Source organism: Cryptomeria japonica, chromosome 1 (assembly GCF_030272615.1).
Source record: "Cryptomeria japonica chromosome 1, Sugi_1.0, whole genome shotgun sequence".
NCBI lineage: Eukaryota > Viridiplantae > Streptophyta > Pinopsida > Cupressales > Cupressaceae > Cryptomeria > Cryptomeria japonica.
In genome coordinates this window covers 519732517-519751864 of record NC_081405.1, presented here as the reverse complement: position 1 = coordinate 519751864, position 19348 = coordinate 519732517, and the positions used below count along the sequence as shown (strand labels likewise).

At 39.3% G+C, this 19348-nt stretch overlaps 1 protein-coding gene across 1 annotated transcript in view; it reads right to left on the bottom strand.

Moving 5' to 3' along the window:
• The window catches only part of LOC131070306 (succinate dehydrogenase subunit 6, mitochondrial), a 42460-nt gene extending 37444 nt beyond the window's left edge, over nt 1-5016 (bottom strand). The window contains exons 1-2 of the mRNA XM_058005813.2: nt 4592-5016; nt 4376-4478 (exon numbers count right to left, since the gene is read on the bottom strand). Of these exons, the coding sequence (XP_057861796.2) occupies nt 4376-4478; nt 4592-4777 (289 nt within the window). The 5' untranslated portion in view covers nt 4778-5016. The remainder of the gene's footprint in view (nt 1-4375; nt 4479-4591) is intronic.
• Nucleotides 5017-19348: the final 14332 nt, after the last annotated feature.

Genomic DNA, 19348 nt, shown 5'->3' with positions numbered 1-19348 from the left:
ATACATCTTGTTGCTGCAAAACATATTCTGAGATATCTTCGAGGAACTATTGGTTTTGGTCTGAAGTATAAACATGTAGACCTTGACCTACATGGATTCACTGATTTTGATTGGGCTGGAAGCGTAGTTGACAGGAAAAGCACATCAGGATGTTGCTTCAGTTTAGGATCAGGAATGATCTCATGGATATGTAGAAAACAGTCTTCGGTTGCTCAGAGTTCTACAGAAGCTGAATACATTGCAGCCTCCATGGGAGCAAGAGAAGCAGTATGGCTTCGGAAACTGCTTGTAGGACTGTTTGGTCAGCCCTTAAATCCTACTGTCATCTACTGTGACAATCAGAGTTGTATCAAGCTTTCAATGAATCCAGTATTTAATGACAGGTCTAAACACATTGAGATTCCTTATCACTATGTTCAAGATATGGTGGAAAGGAATGTGATCCGACTGAATTATATTGGTACAGGTGATCAGATTGCAGACATTCTTACCAAGCCTCTCTCCAAGATCAAGAATGAACACTTTAGAGATAAACTTGGTATGGTTGAAAATGTTATTTAATTTTGAGATAGAGTCTCATTTATTCTGATATACTAATATATTTAAAGATGTTTAGTGTGTAAACTCTTTTATTTGTCATGTGTGTGACTCCATGACTGCATGGGCCTTCTATGAACATTATTGAAGGGTGACGATTTTTCAATAATGAACACTTATTTCAAATTGATATTGTAATGTGACGATTTTACAATTATCAATTTAACTATCTTGATGGATATCATGTGACTTGATATCTGTGGACATGTCATGATAGTATATATATCTCTGAGACATAATGGTAGATATTTGTTGGTTGATATCATTAAATAAACCATAATTATGATAGAGATCTTCATAGTGAATATTATGAACATAATATTCGTGGACATGCCATGAAATCATTATCAATATGGTAGGCATCATGTGACTTGATGCCAGTGCACATACATTACTTGATAACTATGAGTTATGGTGAGTATCATGAGACTTGATATTCATTGTTGAACCATATCTCTGAATATCACTATGGTGTGATATCTCCTCTCTTCACAATCAATGGATGAATTGTGATGTTTTCTCTAACATGAAATGTGTCCTCCCTAGTTAAGAGGGAGTGTTAAATTTTGTAACGTCGGTCGTACTATTTCATGCTTCCGATATATATATATATATAAAATTTTACACCGTTCATGGTATCGGGTGATAAAGCGATTCTCAAACAAGTCGCACTCCTTCCGATCGGGTAAGTAAATGGTGACTAGTTTATATACTGTGGTGAGAGGTACATAGGGAAGAGATGTGTCTTCCCACATGGGAAGACATATCTCTTCACTACGTAACCCCTCATCCACTTATATAGCATGCTTACATTGAGGAGGATGGACACACCGAAATTAACAAGTGTTGTGCATCTTCAAAACACGCTATAGCAGATAAAATACAACTTTCACATCATATCTCCATCTCTTCTATTTTGATCACAGAATTTTGAAAGAACTTAACAATATTATCTATTTCTAACATTGAGGCAGCATACCAACAGAAAGAATGACTTTTTAAAATCCTTAATGTCTGGAAGACCTTTAGTACACGAAAGGGCAATTCCAATAGATGATATCTAGAAGAAATATGACCCTGATAATCTTTGCATCATAAGTTGGTCAGAGTGTATGTTACAACAAGAACACTACTGAATGCGTTCCATCACAAGTTCTTTGTAACTACTTTTGTCCCATGGGAGGATGAGGAAGCTGTGCAATTGTTGTTTCTGGCTAATTTTCCTCACAAATGGTTTCCAAGTTAAAATCCGTGTCATACTTCTTGTGGCTGTTGTTCTTGTTGTATTTATGTTTCCATCTGGTTTATGTAATTATGATACTGCTTCCTCTCTAGCAACTTAAGAACACCAATTCCAACACTTTTTGCATTCAAATCCAGCAACTTGGAGTTTAATTCGAGTAGAATATTTCTAGCATCTGTAATTTCCAACAAGTTTAGAAACTTGAGAAATCACAGATGATCTTTAAAGTTTATTTTCTCAATTTTCAGTAATTCTTGTATATTACAAAGTATTTTCTTTTCATTGTATTACATCTATTCAATGAATTTTATTGTCATATAAAAACCCTGATGAATGTCAAAGGAATTTTAAAAACATAGATACATTTATAGTTATACATTAGATACATTTATAGTTATACATATGGATATTTAGTTTCTCATTTGCAGACTTCCCAACACCATTCATCGTCAGTTTGCTGGTTCTCATTTCCCTTTTCTGGAAATTAAGGTTCTTATAACATTGTGGTTGAATAGAACATGTTGCTTTCAAGATATAATTGTCTGCATATCTATGCTGGAAATTCCAGTATTAAAAACAGCAAGATATGGGCTCATGAGCAATTTTTTTCAAAAATGGAATATTCTTCAACATCTTGAAGAGCTACACACTTGTTAGTTGTTTCCAGTAGCAAGGTACTAATAAGGAGAGGTTCCAAAAGCCCTAAAACCTGGCAGTTTTTGGTAGGCTGGAAACTGATTTCTGGATTAAAAAATGGTCATGTGTCCTGGAACCTTTAGAAAACTCTGAGAAAGAGGTTAGAAACTTCTGAAAGCATTGGATCTTCCATCACATTCCATATTAGTTTTTTTTTATTTTACCCATTATCTGTATTTTTATTTCCTTTAAAATCCTACCTATACTGTTTACTTTACATCCTATCCCAAAGTTTCTGCTGTTTTTATGCCTGGAATTTTCCAATTAAAATTACTGGTATCTCCAAAAGCTCCATGTACCTCCTTGATTCTTGGTGTAGCACTATCAAATAATCTAAGTGATGAAAAAATCTGACTTAAATCTTTCAAGGTTACGAAAAATAGAAACGATACTCTTACTAGAAAAACTACCAAAAGTTTTCACTTGGTTTTTGATGTAATTACTATTCTGATGATGCAGTGATATGGTTGGTGGAAGTTTCTTTTCCTTTTTTAAATCTGTATCGTATAACGTTTTATCAATAAAAAGTTTCAAGCACATTTAACAATAAAAAAGATACCTTGCAGAAAACGGGAGGAAATTTTCATAATAAAGGAAAATAAAGCTCATTATTAAAAACATTGATAGATTATCAACCATTTTCATTAGTAGCATAAAGTTTCTACAGCCAACCCAAACTAAATTGCTCAAATGGATGCAATACTAGAAACATTATCATAAATCCATTTCAGATATTAGAAAATGCAGGTTCAGAAACTACTTTAAGGTCAATTTTAAAACATAACCTTAGAAAAGCGACTGAAAACCATTTCACCATTTCAAGGGTTGTGATGTAATGGTAATGACAACACAAGTAAAAGCATAACCTAAGTTCAAATCCCTCTTACCAGACTAAAGTGGCAAACATATGGCAAGATTGTAATACAACAAACATGAGTACCAAGCGTGACACAAGTTTAATGGTGTACATTGAAGTATGACCTAGATTTATGATTCTTAAAATTGTAGTTACAAAACCCAAGGGGCATTCACAAAAACGTGATACAACAAATATCAGATACATTAAAGGGCAAACAAAATTTAATGGGGTAGATTAGAGCATGCTGTTAATCCCAGGTGACATGTGGTAAGATTGTAATACATCAAATATGAGATACTTTCGAGGGTAATCCAAGTTTAGCATTAAAAGCATGGGTACGCAACTCCAGAAAACATGTATCAATATTACAATACAAAAAGCATAAGATTCATTCGAGGTCACAACCTAAACTCAATGATGTACATTCGAGCATGCCCTAGACTTAGAATATCAATACGTGGTCCAAGCTTACCCTGCATAGCTAAAGCTAAAAACCATTTTAAGGTCACAGCCTTGCCGGAACCCATTTGAGGATTGCAAAAACATGAAATATTTTTTCATTTATCTTATATATTTTTCAAATACTATCATACCCCTAGTTCGATCTCAATCTAAAGCTCCTCAATAAACCTTGTCCAACGATCAGCCTCCATCCGGAGTATGAGGCAAGACATTCACTAAAAGACACATAAAAGACTATGTAAATATTATATGTGATGTGAAGAGCTTGTACACAATTCGAAAGCTGGACAAGATCAGACGACCCATGCAACAACTGCCTACTAGAACTACTGACAAACAACGTGCCAATCCTAGATAATTTATCATGATTATCTCTCACAGAAGAAAATCGCATCCATCACTAACGAAGGAGAATACATGTATCATTCCTTTAATGTAAGGAATTTAAGGACAAAATTCCCCCTAATTTGCCAGGGAAAATGCATTATCGTTCATTTAACTAAATCAGTCGGACATACCTAATCCGTTTTTGGAATACTTCATTGCAACCCCAGCCGTCGAAACTGCCCCGACCAAGCTCCCAGCGGCAGATATCTTCGCAGCTTCTCTCGTCAGTTGCAGCTGTTAATACGGAAACAACGCCACCAAAGAAAAAGAAAAAAACTCTAAGCCGTGCACCAAAAATAAAACCAGCAAGAAGCGAAACCCTATAGAAACCTAACGAGTTAAAACACCTGAGGGCCATAGACAGGATCTGATTGGACAAACTCCTCCACATCAGCTTCGGTCCATTTGGGAAGGGGTTTGTCTCTGGAGTAAATCTGCTTGTACTTGTCGAGATTCTTGAATCTCTCGATCCAGTATGCTTTGTACGAACTCCAATATGAAGCCAAGTATGATCGTGAGTCTTCTTCTCCCATTTTTCCTGCAATCGTATATTAAGATCCTCCTCTCTTCAATCAATTGGACATCTTCCGGCGGCCTTTATATGATCATGTAGTAATTAAATAATGAGATTGGAATCGAACTCGGGAAACTGATAAATCTTAGAGGAAAAAAATGCTGTGAATTGACGGTTAAGGGGAATATTAAGTAATTTCACAAAATATATTTGTATCAATCAACCACTTCAATGCTAAGCTTTTCTTCTGGTTTGCTATTTTTTAAATCAGTCAAACCACTTCAATATATTTGATAAAATCAAAAACAATAGCAGGGAGCTTTGCAAAAGTAGTGAATTTACTATGTCCTAGAGAAAGCAATCAGTTTGCAAATTGTTATTAGGGACCAAAAACCCCTTTGCCTCTAAGATTAATAGTGAAGTGAATGAGTGGCCAATTGAAGTTTGAATTTTCAATGATACTAATATTGTTGAACATTCATTATTAGTGTTAGTTCACCATTCATTATTAGATCATTTTTTATTGGTTAAATTTTTCAATCTTTTATAATTATTTTATATGTTCAAAATTAGATGGAGCGAGTATATACATGTCAACAATCCAATTCAAATGGTGATGTGAGGGATAGATGATCTAGCATTGATGTGTATTATAAGAGTTTGAGTTCAATTTGAATTTCATTATGACAATAAAGTATTAGCAGATGTAGTAACAAGAAGGAAGTAACAAATGTTGATCTAAGTAACTATTTAAATATGGTAAATGAGGAGACTTTGTAGTTTATAAAAGTCATTATGGGTCATGATGGTTTATATGTTATCGAAAAGGAGTTTAAATGGATTATCTGTTAGGCATGTGTGAAGCTAATCTCTAACTATGGGTTGTAGAGGACAAGGGAAGTAATTAGATTGTGCATGCTCCTTCTTTGGCTATGTCCATAGAGATATATAATAGTAGTTACCTAGGAAATGGTATTCTTTTATCATTAGGGTGTGAATAACAAAGGATTGAAGAGGAGGGATAAGAAATGTGGAGAATAGAGTAGCTCATATTGAAGATTTTTGCAAATATTTAGTTTTAATCTTGTATTATTGAAAAATTCACTTTGCAATTTCCACCCTATAAATTACACTCACCTAAATGCATGCTCTCATAGCATATTTTAGATTCCACCTAGCTAATTGCCTTAATTATTTTATTAATCCAAGAGCCAAATCATGACAATCTCGATGAGACTATCAAATATTATAACTTTTGGAACATCATGATTCACCTTCTCATGATTTCATCATCTTTTTGCACCTCTAGGCTTTGAGAATATAGTGCAACTGTGTTAATGTCAAAGCAAGTGCATATTCATCTATTGTGAAATAGAAAATAAAAGGGCAAACAAATAGTTGTAATAGGATATTCTAACATGACTCAAACTACTCTTTAGTCATGAGTTAATTCACAACTTCCCAACATATTTTCTACTGGTTCTCTTTGTGGCACCAAAACTCTACCATTTCAAATTTCTTTCTCACTCTCATTTAAAATCTATATACTAAGTTTTCTTGAGGGGATACTAAGTTACACAAGCACTTCTCTCTTAGATATTAATTTTAACCCTCACAATCACTTTCTTATACCTTTTGTAATGGTGAATTTTTTGGGGGTTAGCTAAAATGAGTTTTGTTTTCTCACTTGATGATTTTCTATTTTACATTAGGATTTTATTAAAATAAGTTTTTTAGCCAAACGGTTTTCTCTTTTACACTAGGATTTTCTAGATTTAAATGAAATATATTTATCTATTCATCTACCATTCAACACAAAGAGAATAGAATAACTCTAGAAATCTATAAATGCTTTTAAACATGGAAATGAAATGTCTCACTGAGGTAAAGTATGAACGAAATTGATAAAGGATGTTTTCTAAAAACTAAAATGAAAATTTATAGAAGATGGTAAAACAAAAAATAGAATAGAGAAAGGAACCTAGCGCCAAAAGTTGAAGGTTATTATCCAAGACACTAATGTGTCATGTTGTCATTTGTATGACTCGGAATGTTGAAACACTTTCAAAAAGTGTATGATATTTATCTAGTAATTCACCAAATCTATATAATCATAGATGGAGATGAAGAGGGAAAAATATTGAAAGGAAGATACAATGATCAAATGTAATGAAATGAACAATAAAACATTAAAAGACCATTATACCTCTGTAATCTTCTTCTTCTCCTTCAGATTGAGCCTTTGATGAAGCCAAAGATGCACCCCTTCTTGTCTTGATTGGATTGGCTCTCTCATTTGATGTGGATGGCTCTCCAAGATTGTGCACAAGATATTGGATGATGAGATGGAATGGATGAGAAATTTGCTAAGTGATAGGTGAATGAAAATTTGGCTAGAGTTTGGATACTTTGATGGTTTTCTAGGCTCAAATTGATAGCATAAACTTGGATAACTTGGAGATGTCAAATGAAGGAGTGGACCCTCCAATTTATAGGAGAAGAGGGGAGGAAATGAAGGGCTAGGATTGATCCAAGATGGAGGGTCAAGATTGCATGTGAGCCCACACATGGCCCAAGAGGAGATGACAAGACAAGTGTGGAGTCCAAGAGATATGCCTTAGAGGCATTTCTTGTCTCCACACTCCTCAAGGTTCATTGGGAAGGCTTCCCAGTGCACCTAGGGAAGAGAAAAGGAATAAAATATTCCTTCAGTGATGAAAAGAAGGAATTAAAAAATTCTTTGAAAGAATGCTCATAGGGATTGGAGGAATAGAGAGGAATTAAAAATTCTTTGGGTGAAGGGATACCTAGAGGAATGTGAGATTTTCTCTTTGGGTGAAGGGAAAATCTCACATTCCTCTAGGTATCCCTTCACCCAAAGAATTTTTAATTCCTCTCTATTCCTCCAATCCCTATGAGCATTCTTTCAAAGAATTTTTTAATCATGAGACAAGAAGTTGACTTTGTCACAAGGAGTTGACTTTATCGCAAGGAGTTGACTTTGTCGCTAATCATGAGGATTAGCCACTAGCAACTCATTAGGAGAGGGATTAGAAGAATGATTAGGTGGGATTAAAACAAATGGGATTTGTAGGAGGATTTGACTAGGAGAGAGAGTGAGTGGAGGGAATTAAAAATTAGAAGAATAATGATAAGTGAGATTAGGGGTGCTTTGAGAAGAATTCATTAGGTTAATGATAGATTAGGAAAAGGTGATTTGTAGGAATCACCTGGATCAATTAATTAATTGAGATTAATTAATTAAAGGGAGGATTTGGAGAGAATTAATTTTAGGAATTATTAAATAAATCAATCACTAGACTATAGTGACAATATTAATTATATTTAATTAATATTGAGAAAGAATGGGGATTGGCATAATTAATAAATTAATTATGTGAGGAAATTAAATTAATTAATTTAATTGTCTACATTTTGCCCCTCTTTTACGCAACGGAAAATTTGGCGATGGGTAAAAGATAAAAGAAGGATGCCCCAGTGCAAAGCACGAGTGGTGTATGCCCCCTCGATAATTTTTTTAGAATTCTTTGGAAAATTGACAGAAAATTCTCGAAAAGAAGGAAGGAGAAGGGGTGACGAGTGAACGAGAAAGAAAGACGGAAGGGATTGAGAAAATAGAAGAGAAGATAGAAGGAGGGAGAAAACGAAGGGAGTGGGCCCACAAGGGGGTCCAACTAAGCCACACATGGCCCAATGAAGGGTCATTGTCACACATAAGCATTGGAGCATTTTAGAGCTTGGAAGAAGAGAAGGAGAGATGGATCACATTCTAACACGTGAGCATTGTGCCTTGAGGGTTCGCCGATATGATAGACCTCAGTGCTATGGACCACTGGTATGTATGACTAACCTTCTTTGTGATTTTGTAGATTTAGGCTAGAATTAGGGCTTAGATTAGACGTAGAAGTCTGGCGAGGCAAACGCACTGATCGTCGTTTTGGTGAGTGTGCCTCTAGGGTAGCGCAAGTGCTAGCGGTTAGCGCGAGCACTCGCGGGTCAAAGGGGAGAATGGGGGGTTGTGGGGTGAGTACTCATGTTTGGCGCAGGCACTCACGCTAGGGACAGTTAGGGTTAGGTTTAGGGTTGGGAAAGGGCAGCGCAACGCCAGCGTTCGCGCTAGGGCAAGTTAGGGTTAGGTCAGGGAGGGAGAAAGGGTAGAGCGGGGCGGGCACTCACGCTAGGGTAGATTAGGATTAGGTCGGGGAGGGAGAAAGGGCAGCGCGGCATGGGCGCTCGCACTGATTAGGTCTGCGGACCTAAAATCGGAGTCAGTTAGCGCGTCCAACTATGGCGTAGCGCGAGCGCCATGGGTTTGGCACAAGCACTAAGTAAATCAGTGCTTGCGCTAAGGGCGAAGAAAATGGGAGATTTGGTATAGAAGATGTCTTGGGGGGCATCATAAATGCGTTGAGAATAGGATACGACCAAGAATATGAGATGACGAAGTTGTTTGTGTTGAAATGTGGCGACTGATCAACAAAGTACTGTACACTCAGCATGTATCCTTGCCAAGGTCCAGGGCCTGACCGGGCTCCGGACAGGGGTTCGGGGGCGACAACCCCCAAGAAAAGCGAGCCCCCGAGAAAAAAAAATTTAGGTATTTTTTTATGAAAACCGACATTATAATAAAACCCCAAAAAAGGCCGACTTTGTTTTTGCCCTAAAAATGCATGTTATAAGCGGCTAGGATGCTTAAGGAATTGTAAGGTTGATGTACTATTTTTGCTGGATAATAAGAAAGATTGGACGACTGTGTATGGTGGACGTAACCCATTTTGGGTGAACCATGTTAAATCTCTGTATTATCTATGTCCTATTTTATTTCTTTATCTTTTGTATTTAAATCTGCATATAATTGTTAGTTCATATTTGCTTCGGATCTGCTTGAAACCCTAACAATTGGTATCAGAGTGAGGTTTTCTGTAAATTGGCAGGACTTTCAGATTTGAGTGGGAGCAAATGGAGGATTCCAAATTTAAGGTTGAAAAGTTTAACGGCCAGAATTATCAGTTATGGAAAATGCAGATGGAGGATTACCTGTATCAAAAGGATTTGTGGCGGCCGTTGGAAGGAAAGGCAAAGAAAGCGACCACAATGTCAAATGAAGAGTGGGACATTTTAGATAGAAAGGCACTAGGATCCATTCAATTGTGCCTTGCACCGTCTGTAACATTCAATATAACAAAAGCAAAAACGATTGTAGATTTGATGGCAACATTGGCTAAGTTGTATGAGAAACCCTCGGCTTCGAATAAGGTATTTCTTATGAAGCGTTTGTTTAATTTGAAAATGAGTGAGGGAGGATCTGTAGCAAAGCACTTAAATGAATTTAATACAATTACCAATCAACTATCTTTGGTAAAAATTACCTTTGCAGAAGAGGTTAGGGCTCTCTTGATTTTATGTTCTTTGCCAGAAAGCTGGAATAGCTTGGTTATGGCTGTAAGTAACTCTGTCTCTGGTAAAAATACTTTGGTATTTGATGATATTGTTGGTGTTATCCTAAGCGAGGAAATGCAAATGAAAAGCACAAGTGAGACTCCAACATCATCGGGTAGTGTTTTGAATGTGGAGAACAGAGGAAGATCAAAGGAAAGAGGAAAAGGCCCTGGGAATTAGAAGTCACGAGGGAAGTCAAAGAAAGGACGCTCTCAATCTAGAGGAAAGAAAGATTGCTGGTACTGCGGAAAGCCTGGTCATCTAAAGAAAGATTGTTGGTCTCAGAAAAACAAAGGAGACAAAAATGAAAATGACAATAAGGAAGCTAATATTGCAAGTAATACTTTACAAGATGCTTTAATCTTATGTTTGGATAATTTTAATGATTCCTGGGTAATAGATTCTAGGGCTTCATTTCATGCTACACCCCATAGAAAATATTTTCTAGATTATGTTCAAGGTGATTTTGGACAGGTATATTTGGGTGATGATGAGCTCTGTCAAATTGTTGGAAAAGGAAAGATAAAGATCAAGTTGCAGAATGGAAATAACTGGTTTCTACAGGAGGTAAGACATGTTCCTAATTTAAGAAGAAATTCAATTTCTGTAGGGCAACTAGGTAGTGAAGGTTGCATTGTTACTTTCTCAGACAGTATCTTGAAGGTCAGTAAAGGATCGTTAGTAGTGGCTAAAGGTGCGAAGGTAGGCACATTATATCTGTGTACTAGTAACACTTACTCTACCTTAGTTGCTATAGATAAAGTTACTACAGGGACAACAACAATAGATGTTGCAAGAAAAGATTCGATAATGTGGCACCATAGGCTTGGGCACATGAGTGAGAAAGGGATGAAAATCCTTCACTCCAAAAATCTATTGCCAGGACTAAAGAATATTGATTTAGAGTTCTGTGAAAACTGTGTTTATGGCAAACAGAAAAGAGTCAGATTTCTCAAGGTTGGGAAAGAGAAGAAGAGTGAGAAGTTAGAGCTTGTGCATTCAGATGTATGGGGACCGACTCAGGTATCATCTCTCGGTGGCTCTTGTTATTATGTTATTTTTATTGATGAGTCAACCAAAAAAACATGGGTATATTTCCTAAAACAAAAATCAGATGTTTTTGAAACTTTTAAGAAATGGAAAGCTTTGGTTGAGAATGAGACAGGAAAAAAGTTGAAGTGTCTCAAATCGGATAATGAAGGTAAGTATTGCAGCAAACCATTTGAAGATTACTGCTCCTTAAATGGGATTAGAAAGCAGAAAACAGTTCCAGGAACTCCATAGGAAAATGGTGTGTCGGAGAGAATGAATAGGACTATCATGGAACACACAAGGATCATGAGATTGCATGTTGGATTGCCCTTACATTTTTGGGCAGATGTTGTACATACTGTTGTCTATTTGATAAATAGAGGACCTTCAACCCCTTTGGATGGTGGTATTCCAGAGGAGGCATGGACTGATAAAAAGGTAAAATATTTTTTTTCTGAAAACCTTTGGTTGTGAAGCTTTTATCCATGTTGATAAAGAAAATAGAACCAAGCTTGATGCTAAATCTCAGAAATGTACCTTCATTGGATATGGGATAGATGAATATGGCTATTGGTTATGGGATTTTGAAAATAAGAAAATAACTAGAAGTAGAGATGTTATATTCAATGAGAAGGTTATGTATAAAGAACAGATGCAGGAAAAGAAGCATGAACAGGACAAATAAGAATATGTGGTGTTGGATGAGATTCCTGAAAATGAAATGCCACAGGTACCTGATGCTCAACAACAACAGATTGTCCCACAAACTCCTGCAAGTGTTAGACGTTCTATGAGGTCAAGTAGACCCCATAAAAGATTTTCTCCTTCTTTGTATTCTATTTTATTAATTGATTCTAGTGAACCCGAAGAATATGAAGAAGTAATGCAGGTGGATGTCAAACAACAGTGGGAGCTAGGCATGAAAGAGGAGATGGACTCCTTGATGAAAAATAAGACTTGGGACTTAGTCCCTTTACTTGCAGAAAAAAGAGCTTTGCCTAACAAATGGGTTTATAGGCTGAAGGAGGAGGAAGGAGGTCAGAAAAGATATAAGACCAGACTTGTGGTAAAAGGTTTTGCACAGAAAAAGGGTATAGATTATGATGAAATATTTTCTCTAGTTATAAAAATGACTTCAATTAGAACTGTACTTAGTCTTGTGGCTGCAGATGATTTACATCTTGAACAATTAGATGTCAAAATAGCTTTTCTCCATGGAGATTTGGAGGAGGAAATTTACATGTTGCAACCACAGGGATATGAGGTCAAAGGTAAGGAGAACTTGGTGTGCAGGTTCAAGAAAAGTTTGTATGGCCTAAAGCAAGCACCCCGACAATGGTATTTAAAATTTGATAGTTTCATGGCTGAACATGGTTATCATAGATGTCATTCTGATCATTGTGTATATTTTAAGAAATTGGATAAAGGCAGTTATATTATTCTGTTGCTTTATGTTGATGACTTGCTTGTTGCTGGGTCTAACATGCAACATATAAATGATCTTAAACAGAAATTAGCCAGGTCATTTGCTATGAAGGATTTGGGTGCAGCTAAGAAAATTCTCGGTATGAGGATTACACAGGACATGAAAAATAGAACCTTGAAATTGTCCCAAAGTGAGTATATAAAGAAGGTGTTGAAAAGATTTTAAATGCAGGATGCAAAAGCAGTTAGTACACCTTTGGCTAGTCATTTCAATTTGACTAAGGAGATGTGCCCAAAGGCACAGGAAGAGGTTAATAAAATGTCTAACATCCCATATTCATCAGTTGTTGGCAGTCTAATGTATGCAATGGTATGCACAAGGCCATATATTGCACATGCAGTGGGAGTTGTGAGCAAGTTTATGAGTAATCCAGGTATGGAACATTGGAATGCTGTGAAATGGATCCTTCGATATTTGAAAGGAACCACTACGAAGGCATTATGTTTCAAAGGATCTAATGCTGCTCTAAGTGGATTTGTTGACTCTGATCTGGCAGGTGATATTGATTAACAGAGGAGTACTACAGGGTATGTTTTTACTATAGGGGGAACTGTAGTCAGTTGGATTTCTAGGCTGCAAAAGGTTGTTGCACTTTCAACCACTGAAGCTAAGTATGTTGTTGCTACAGAAGCCAACAAGGAGATGATTTGGTTACAATGTTTTCTGGAGGAATTGGTTCAGACACAAGAGGATCGTCCATTGTATACTGATAGCCAGAGTGCTATTCATCTTGCGAAGAACTCTGCTTTTCATTCAAGGACAAAGCATATTCAGCTTAGGTACCACTTCATCCGAACTATTTTGGAGGAGGGTCAGTTACGACTTGAGAAGATTCACACAAGTGAGAATCTTGTTGATATGTTCACGAAGGCAGTTCCATAGGAGAAGTTGATTTCTTCATCAGTTTCTATTGGTCTTCTTGATTGATAATTGTGGAATTTATACCAGTCAAGTCCTAGTGTTTTATCCAGCGGATGTTACATGTACAGGTGGTGTTGTGTAGTATCAGTCTCCAAGTGGGAGATTGTTCAGTGTGGAGCCTGATCAGTCTCCAAGTGGGAGATTGTTGAAATGCGGCGACTGATTAGCAAAGTACTGTACACTCAGCATGTATCCTTGTTAGGGTTTGGGGGCGGCAACCCCCGAGAAAAGCGAGGGTTTGGGGCGGGAGCCCTCGAGAAAAAAAATTTTGGTTTTTTTTTTATGAAAACCAACATTGTAATAAAACCCTAAAAAAGGTCGACTTTGTTTTTGCCCTAAAAACGCATGTTATAAGCAGTTGGGATGCTTAAGGAATTGTAAGTTTGATGTACTATTTTTGTTGGATAATGAGAAAGATTGGACGACTGTGTATGGTGGACGTAACCCATTCTGGGTGAACCACTTTAAATCTTTGTGTTATCTATGTCCTGTTTTATTTCTTTATCTTTTGTATTTAAATCTGCATATGATTGTTAGTTCATATTTGCTTCAGATCTGCTTGAAACCCTAACAGTTTGTTTAGATGCAAGCAAATTTGTGACCATTGACATCGAGGGAGCACTGGTCGGCGACCATGAGACTTTATCGGCAGTTGCGGTCAGATGAGTTGGAGATCCTAGTTGTTGTGGGATTGCATTTCGTCGGTCAGTGTTCGAGGATTTGAGCTCACACTGCGATGATGAAAACCTTAGTAGAGAGATGGGATAGTAGGTGTGTATGGTGAAAATGGATAGCAATAAACAACAATATTGAAAGACTAAAATGGATTCAACCACCAAACCCTAGCCTAACAATGAACAAAGATCCACCATAACATATGAAGATAACCTAAGACAATGCAAAATAACTCAATAAATCACAAAGATTATACCATCACATGTCCACTAGGGTTTTTGATCTCCATTCTTCCTATCTCCATTGATCTTGTTTGATATGCTTGCTCTCAGATTTTTGTATGCACAAGAGCTCAACAAAGAACGGAATGTGGTTGCAAGTAGGATCGTAGTATAGCCAAGTCCTCCAAAATTAGTCATTAGGGGTTTGATAATGAAGAAAGCATCTTCTTAAATAGAAGACACAATAAGAAATGGAGGGTTAAGATTGAGAGGTGTAAAAAGAGAGGTCGGCTAGGATTAGAGGGTAGGTATAAGAAATACCAAAATAATGAAAGGGGTAGGTAGTGTAGGAAATAAGAGATGAATGACATGTGTCATGTGTAGAAAAGGTTAATGAATTAATTAAATAAATAAAGATTTATTTAATTAATAGAAGAAGTAGGGTAATTAAATAAATAAAATATTTATTTAATTTAGGAAAGGGATAATTTAAATAAATAAATGTATTTATTTAAATGAGAAATAAGGCTAGAAGAGGATAAATGAATTAATTAAATAAATAAAGATTTATTTAATTAATAGAAGAATTAAGCTAAAGTAATTAAATAAATAAAATATTTATTTAATTAGACATGACAATTTTAGGTGTCTACATTTTGCCCCTCTTTGAGACAATGCGGCTTGTCGCGTTGTTTCAAAGAAGATAAGATGAACTGATACAGAGTTGCCCCAGGATGGGAATGATATGCCCCCTCGAGAGATTGGATGAAAAAGTCTGGAAAGATTGCAGACAATCTCGCGATAAGAAAGATGGGAAAGAATGGACTGATTGGATAAAGTGACAAGGTCACGGGATGAGGAAGACTGACTCGGGAAAAAATGAGGGCGAGGGCTAGGGTAGGCTATAAGATAAACCACGGGCAAAAGACATCCTCATTGTCATCCACACCCATAGAAGATCACAGTGCAGAGCGAGAAAAGAGCAGCAGCAGTCAGCAGCGATGGCATTCGTTCATAGATTCGATCGTGTCCGCCGATTCCAGCGACCAGCCGATGCAGGAGAGCCGGTAAGTACCCGAAAACCTCCTCGTACTTTCACGCATTTCAAGTTTTGTCATTAATGCATGTTTAGGAGCAATAAATGCGCTAGAAATAGGGTAGTTTAAAAGTGCAAAAACGCGCAACCGCGTCTGTGTCAGCGCCAGGCGCGTCTGTGTCCAACAGGCGCGTCTGTGTCGGGTCCAGGCGCGTCTGTGCCTGGAACCGCGTTTGTGTTGAATGCGGACGCGTTTGTGAAATGTAGTAGCGTCTGTGCTTTTGAACAGCGTTTATGTCATGCAGGGACGTCTGTGTTCCCTGGTCGCGTTTATGTCTGGCATAGGCACGTTTGTGTTTAGAAAGCGCGTCTGTGTTGCAGAGGCGCGTTTGTGCAGTCTATAAGCGCGTTTATGAGTTAAAAGCGCGTGTGTGTTGAAAAAGTGCGTTTATGTGTTTAAATGCATGGTTTTAGTCCTTTAGGTCAAATCGGCAGTTCTGTGATGAACATACGCTGTCGATTGGATAAGCTGCTGAGAGGATACACTCAAGCAGGTCCTCTAGGAATACTAGGATAGATCAAGGCACTTTGTGATGAACAGGGAGCACCAGGATAAGCAGCACTTTGTGATGAACAGGGAGTGCGAATGTGAGTGACACTTTGTGATGAACAGGGAATGTCACACACGTAGTACTTTGTGATGAACAGTGAGCACTACTAGGATAAATAGCAACACTTTGTGATGAACAGTGAGTGTCACTAGGGTAGATAGCCATATGCATTTGGGTAGCGAGTAGCATTTTGTGATAAACAGTGAATGCCACGATAACTGACAAGATTGATTTGCTTGACTGCAGGAGTATTTGCCGATGTTGGAGTCACGGGAGAGATTCCCATCGACTCAGAGACTGCGTCCAGAGTTGTCCATCCAGGACATGATTTCCATTGAGGAGATGGGTCTCACATATATGCTCTATGTGCCTGAGTTTCGGGCAAACATGGGGTTGCTGACTGCATTGGCCGAGAGATGGCACTCAGAGACATGCACGTTTCACCTGCCGATGGGTGAGATGACAGTGACACTGGAGGATGTATACAGGATATTACATGTCCCTATTGATGGAGAGTTGATCCCCTACGACCGTGACGGTGACAGGGAGGCCTTGAGACGGGTTTTTCAGGATCCTGAGTTGGAGATGAGAGCAGGGCATGTAGCCTGGGACACCATGACTGCCACAGGATTGGCATTGCCGGCAGTTATTGGGGGAGTTATCAGTGGATACCTGTGTCCAGACAGGGCCACACGAGGATTGGCAGTGGGCTGGGGAGGGGCCTTGGAGACGCTGATGGCAGAGCACACTAGGTATGCATGGGGGCCATGTGTCCTAGCACATTTGTACTATGAGCTGCATCAGTTTGTATACCACGGATCAGTGGGGCTGGGCTGCGGTGTGACTCTATTGCAGGTGTGGGCCTATGAGCACCTTCCAGTGACGAGGCCGATTCATTTCAGAGGCAGAGGACAGGGACAGAGTTTTGTTCATTTGTATGCCATGATCACATCCCAGCCTCGGATTGGGAGATTGGAGCACTGGAGGAGAGTCATTGATGACATTGATATGGTGATCTGGAGGCCGTACCTGGGGTGCGAGGAGTGGGGTGATGATGCACTGGATCTACCCTACACCTTCCGGAGCAGGTACCTGATTGGGCGGACGCCCTATATATTAGAGAGACAGCTGGTGGATAGGGTATGCAGGCAGTATGGCCGGATTCAGAGGATGCCCCGAGGCTCGGGTATGTATGCCCGTACTGTTAGAGATCAGGTGCAGTTTGGCCCACTGCTATCTTATGATCAGGCAGTGATGCAGCTAGCAGAGATGATGCCGATGCCATGGGACATGTGGCCAGAGGTAGATGATGCAGGGATGGACGCAGAGTACTCTGCGTACTGGGCAGAGCATCCATTTCCGAGGTTGACAGATCCGGCAGAGCCAGTGGATGGAGAGGGTGGAGGAGATGATGATGAGGGAGGAGGGGATGCAGGTAGGGGCCGGCGGAGGCGGAGGGGAGTGGTGGGAGAGAGACGGGTAGCACCTCGGAGGGAGGGAGGTCAGGAGAGAGCAGCTCCAGTGGTGAGAGGACGGGGTGGACTGCCCCTACAGGTGCCAGCAGCACAGGGTCCCCGAGAGGGACAGAGACAGGTACAGCCACAGGGACAGAGACAGGTACAGCCACAGGTACCTATACAGGCACAGGGACAGGTGCAGGCAGAGGCACAGGGACAGGTGCAGGCAGAGGCACAGGGACAGGCACCTGTAGAGGGGGAGCCACAGGCAGGGGCGGAGAGCGGAGACTCCGAGGAGGATGAGGTGGTGAGGTTGCGGGAGATCTGCCAGGGCCAGGCAGATGAGATTGAGGATTTGGTTCGAGAGAGGAACCACCTCAGGATCAGGGTCCGAGACACAGAGCGGGAGAGGGATCAGGCCATCCAGAGATATACCGAGGCCGAGACAGCTCTGAGGGCAGGTAGGCGGGCAGCAGAGGATGCAGGGGCAGGCTATGCCTATGTTTTGCGAGCGGGAGAGGAGATCGCCTACTGGAGGGATCTATATTATGCAGCCGTGCCAGCGGAGCAGCGGGCTAGGAGCTTCCAGAGGTCGTCGCGCACAGCGACGGCTACGGGAGGGAGCCGCAGGAAACAGGCATCCAGCGGTGGGGTTATGGGGCCTCCACCACCACCAGAGGGACAGGGGGATCCAGGGGCAGGGCCATCTACAGCTCAGACTCCGTCGAGGCGAGGTGGCTCCGAGGGAGGGAGTTCCTCATAGCTATAGTGGGCTCCCATTGTATCAGTAGATGTATCATTGTTGTATTGTAGACACCTGCGGGTGATTCTTTTGTAGCCATATGATTCTTTTGACATCATTGTATTATGACACATTTGATTGATTATATATATGAGATGATTCATCTTTTGCGGCAGCTATATGCATGTGTACCTTGTGTGATGAGATGTTCTTATGTGATGCATGTTTTATGATATGGATGCTTATATGATGCAAGGCCATATATTTTTGTTCTTTTATGTTGTATATGTGATGCATGATGCAAATGAAAATGTATGTGATGCAAATGATTATTTATATAATGAAAATGTGAGATGTGCTAACATGTGTTGTATGCAGGATGTGATGCCATTATAATATCTATATGTATGAAATGCTTATATGTGGTGATGCAGGTGCAACTATATGAAATGCACATGTTTTTGGTGTGTCATTATACTCAGTCATGTGATAGCGGGCTACGCGGACTCGAGAAGGACAATGGAAGTCAATCAAGAAAGGGGGATGGAAGACAGAAGATATGAACGTGAAAGAGCTTCTTGTGCGTTATCATCATTGAGCTTTATTATGGCAGAATAGGTTATGACAATCGAGGCATATGTTCGGCCCAGAAAGTCATTGTACCTGTTTGCATGGAGATAAGACAGTCACAAACAAGGAATGCCCCAGTTCACACTAGACTCACAGTGTCCTCATATCCTTGGACAAGTCATAATATTACTAAAAGACAATCCACAGACAGCAAATGCAAATAAGTGACGATACCCCATCCTCGCCTTTCTAGTCAAAGACATCCTGGAGATAGAATCTCTAGTCAAAGACATCCCGGAAAAGCTAAAAGACATGTCACCAAAAAGATAAAACCAAAAGAAAACCAAGACTCGACACCCACATCCACTGTAGTCCTCAA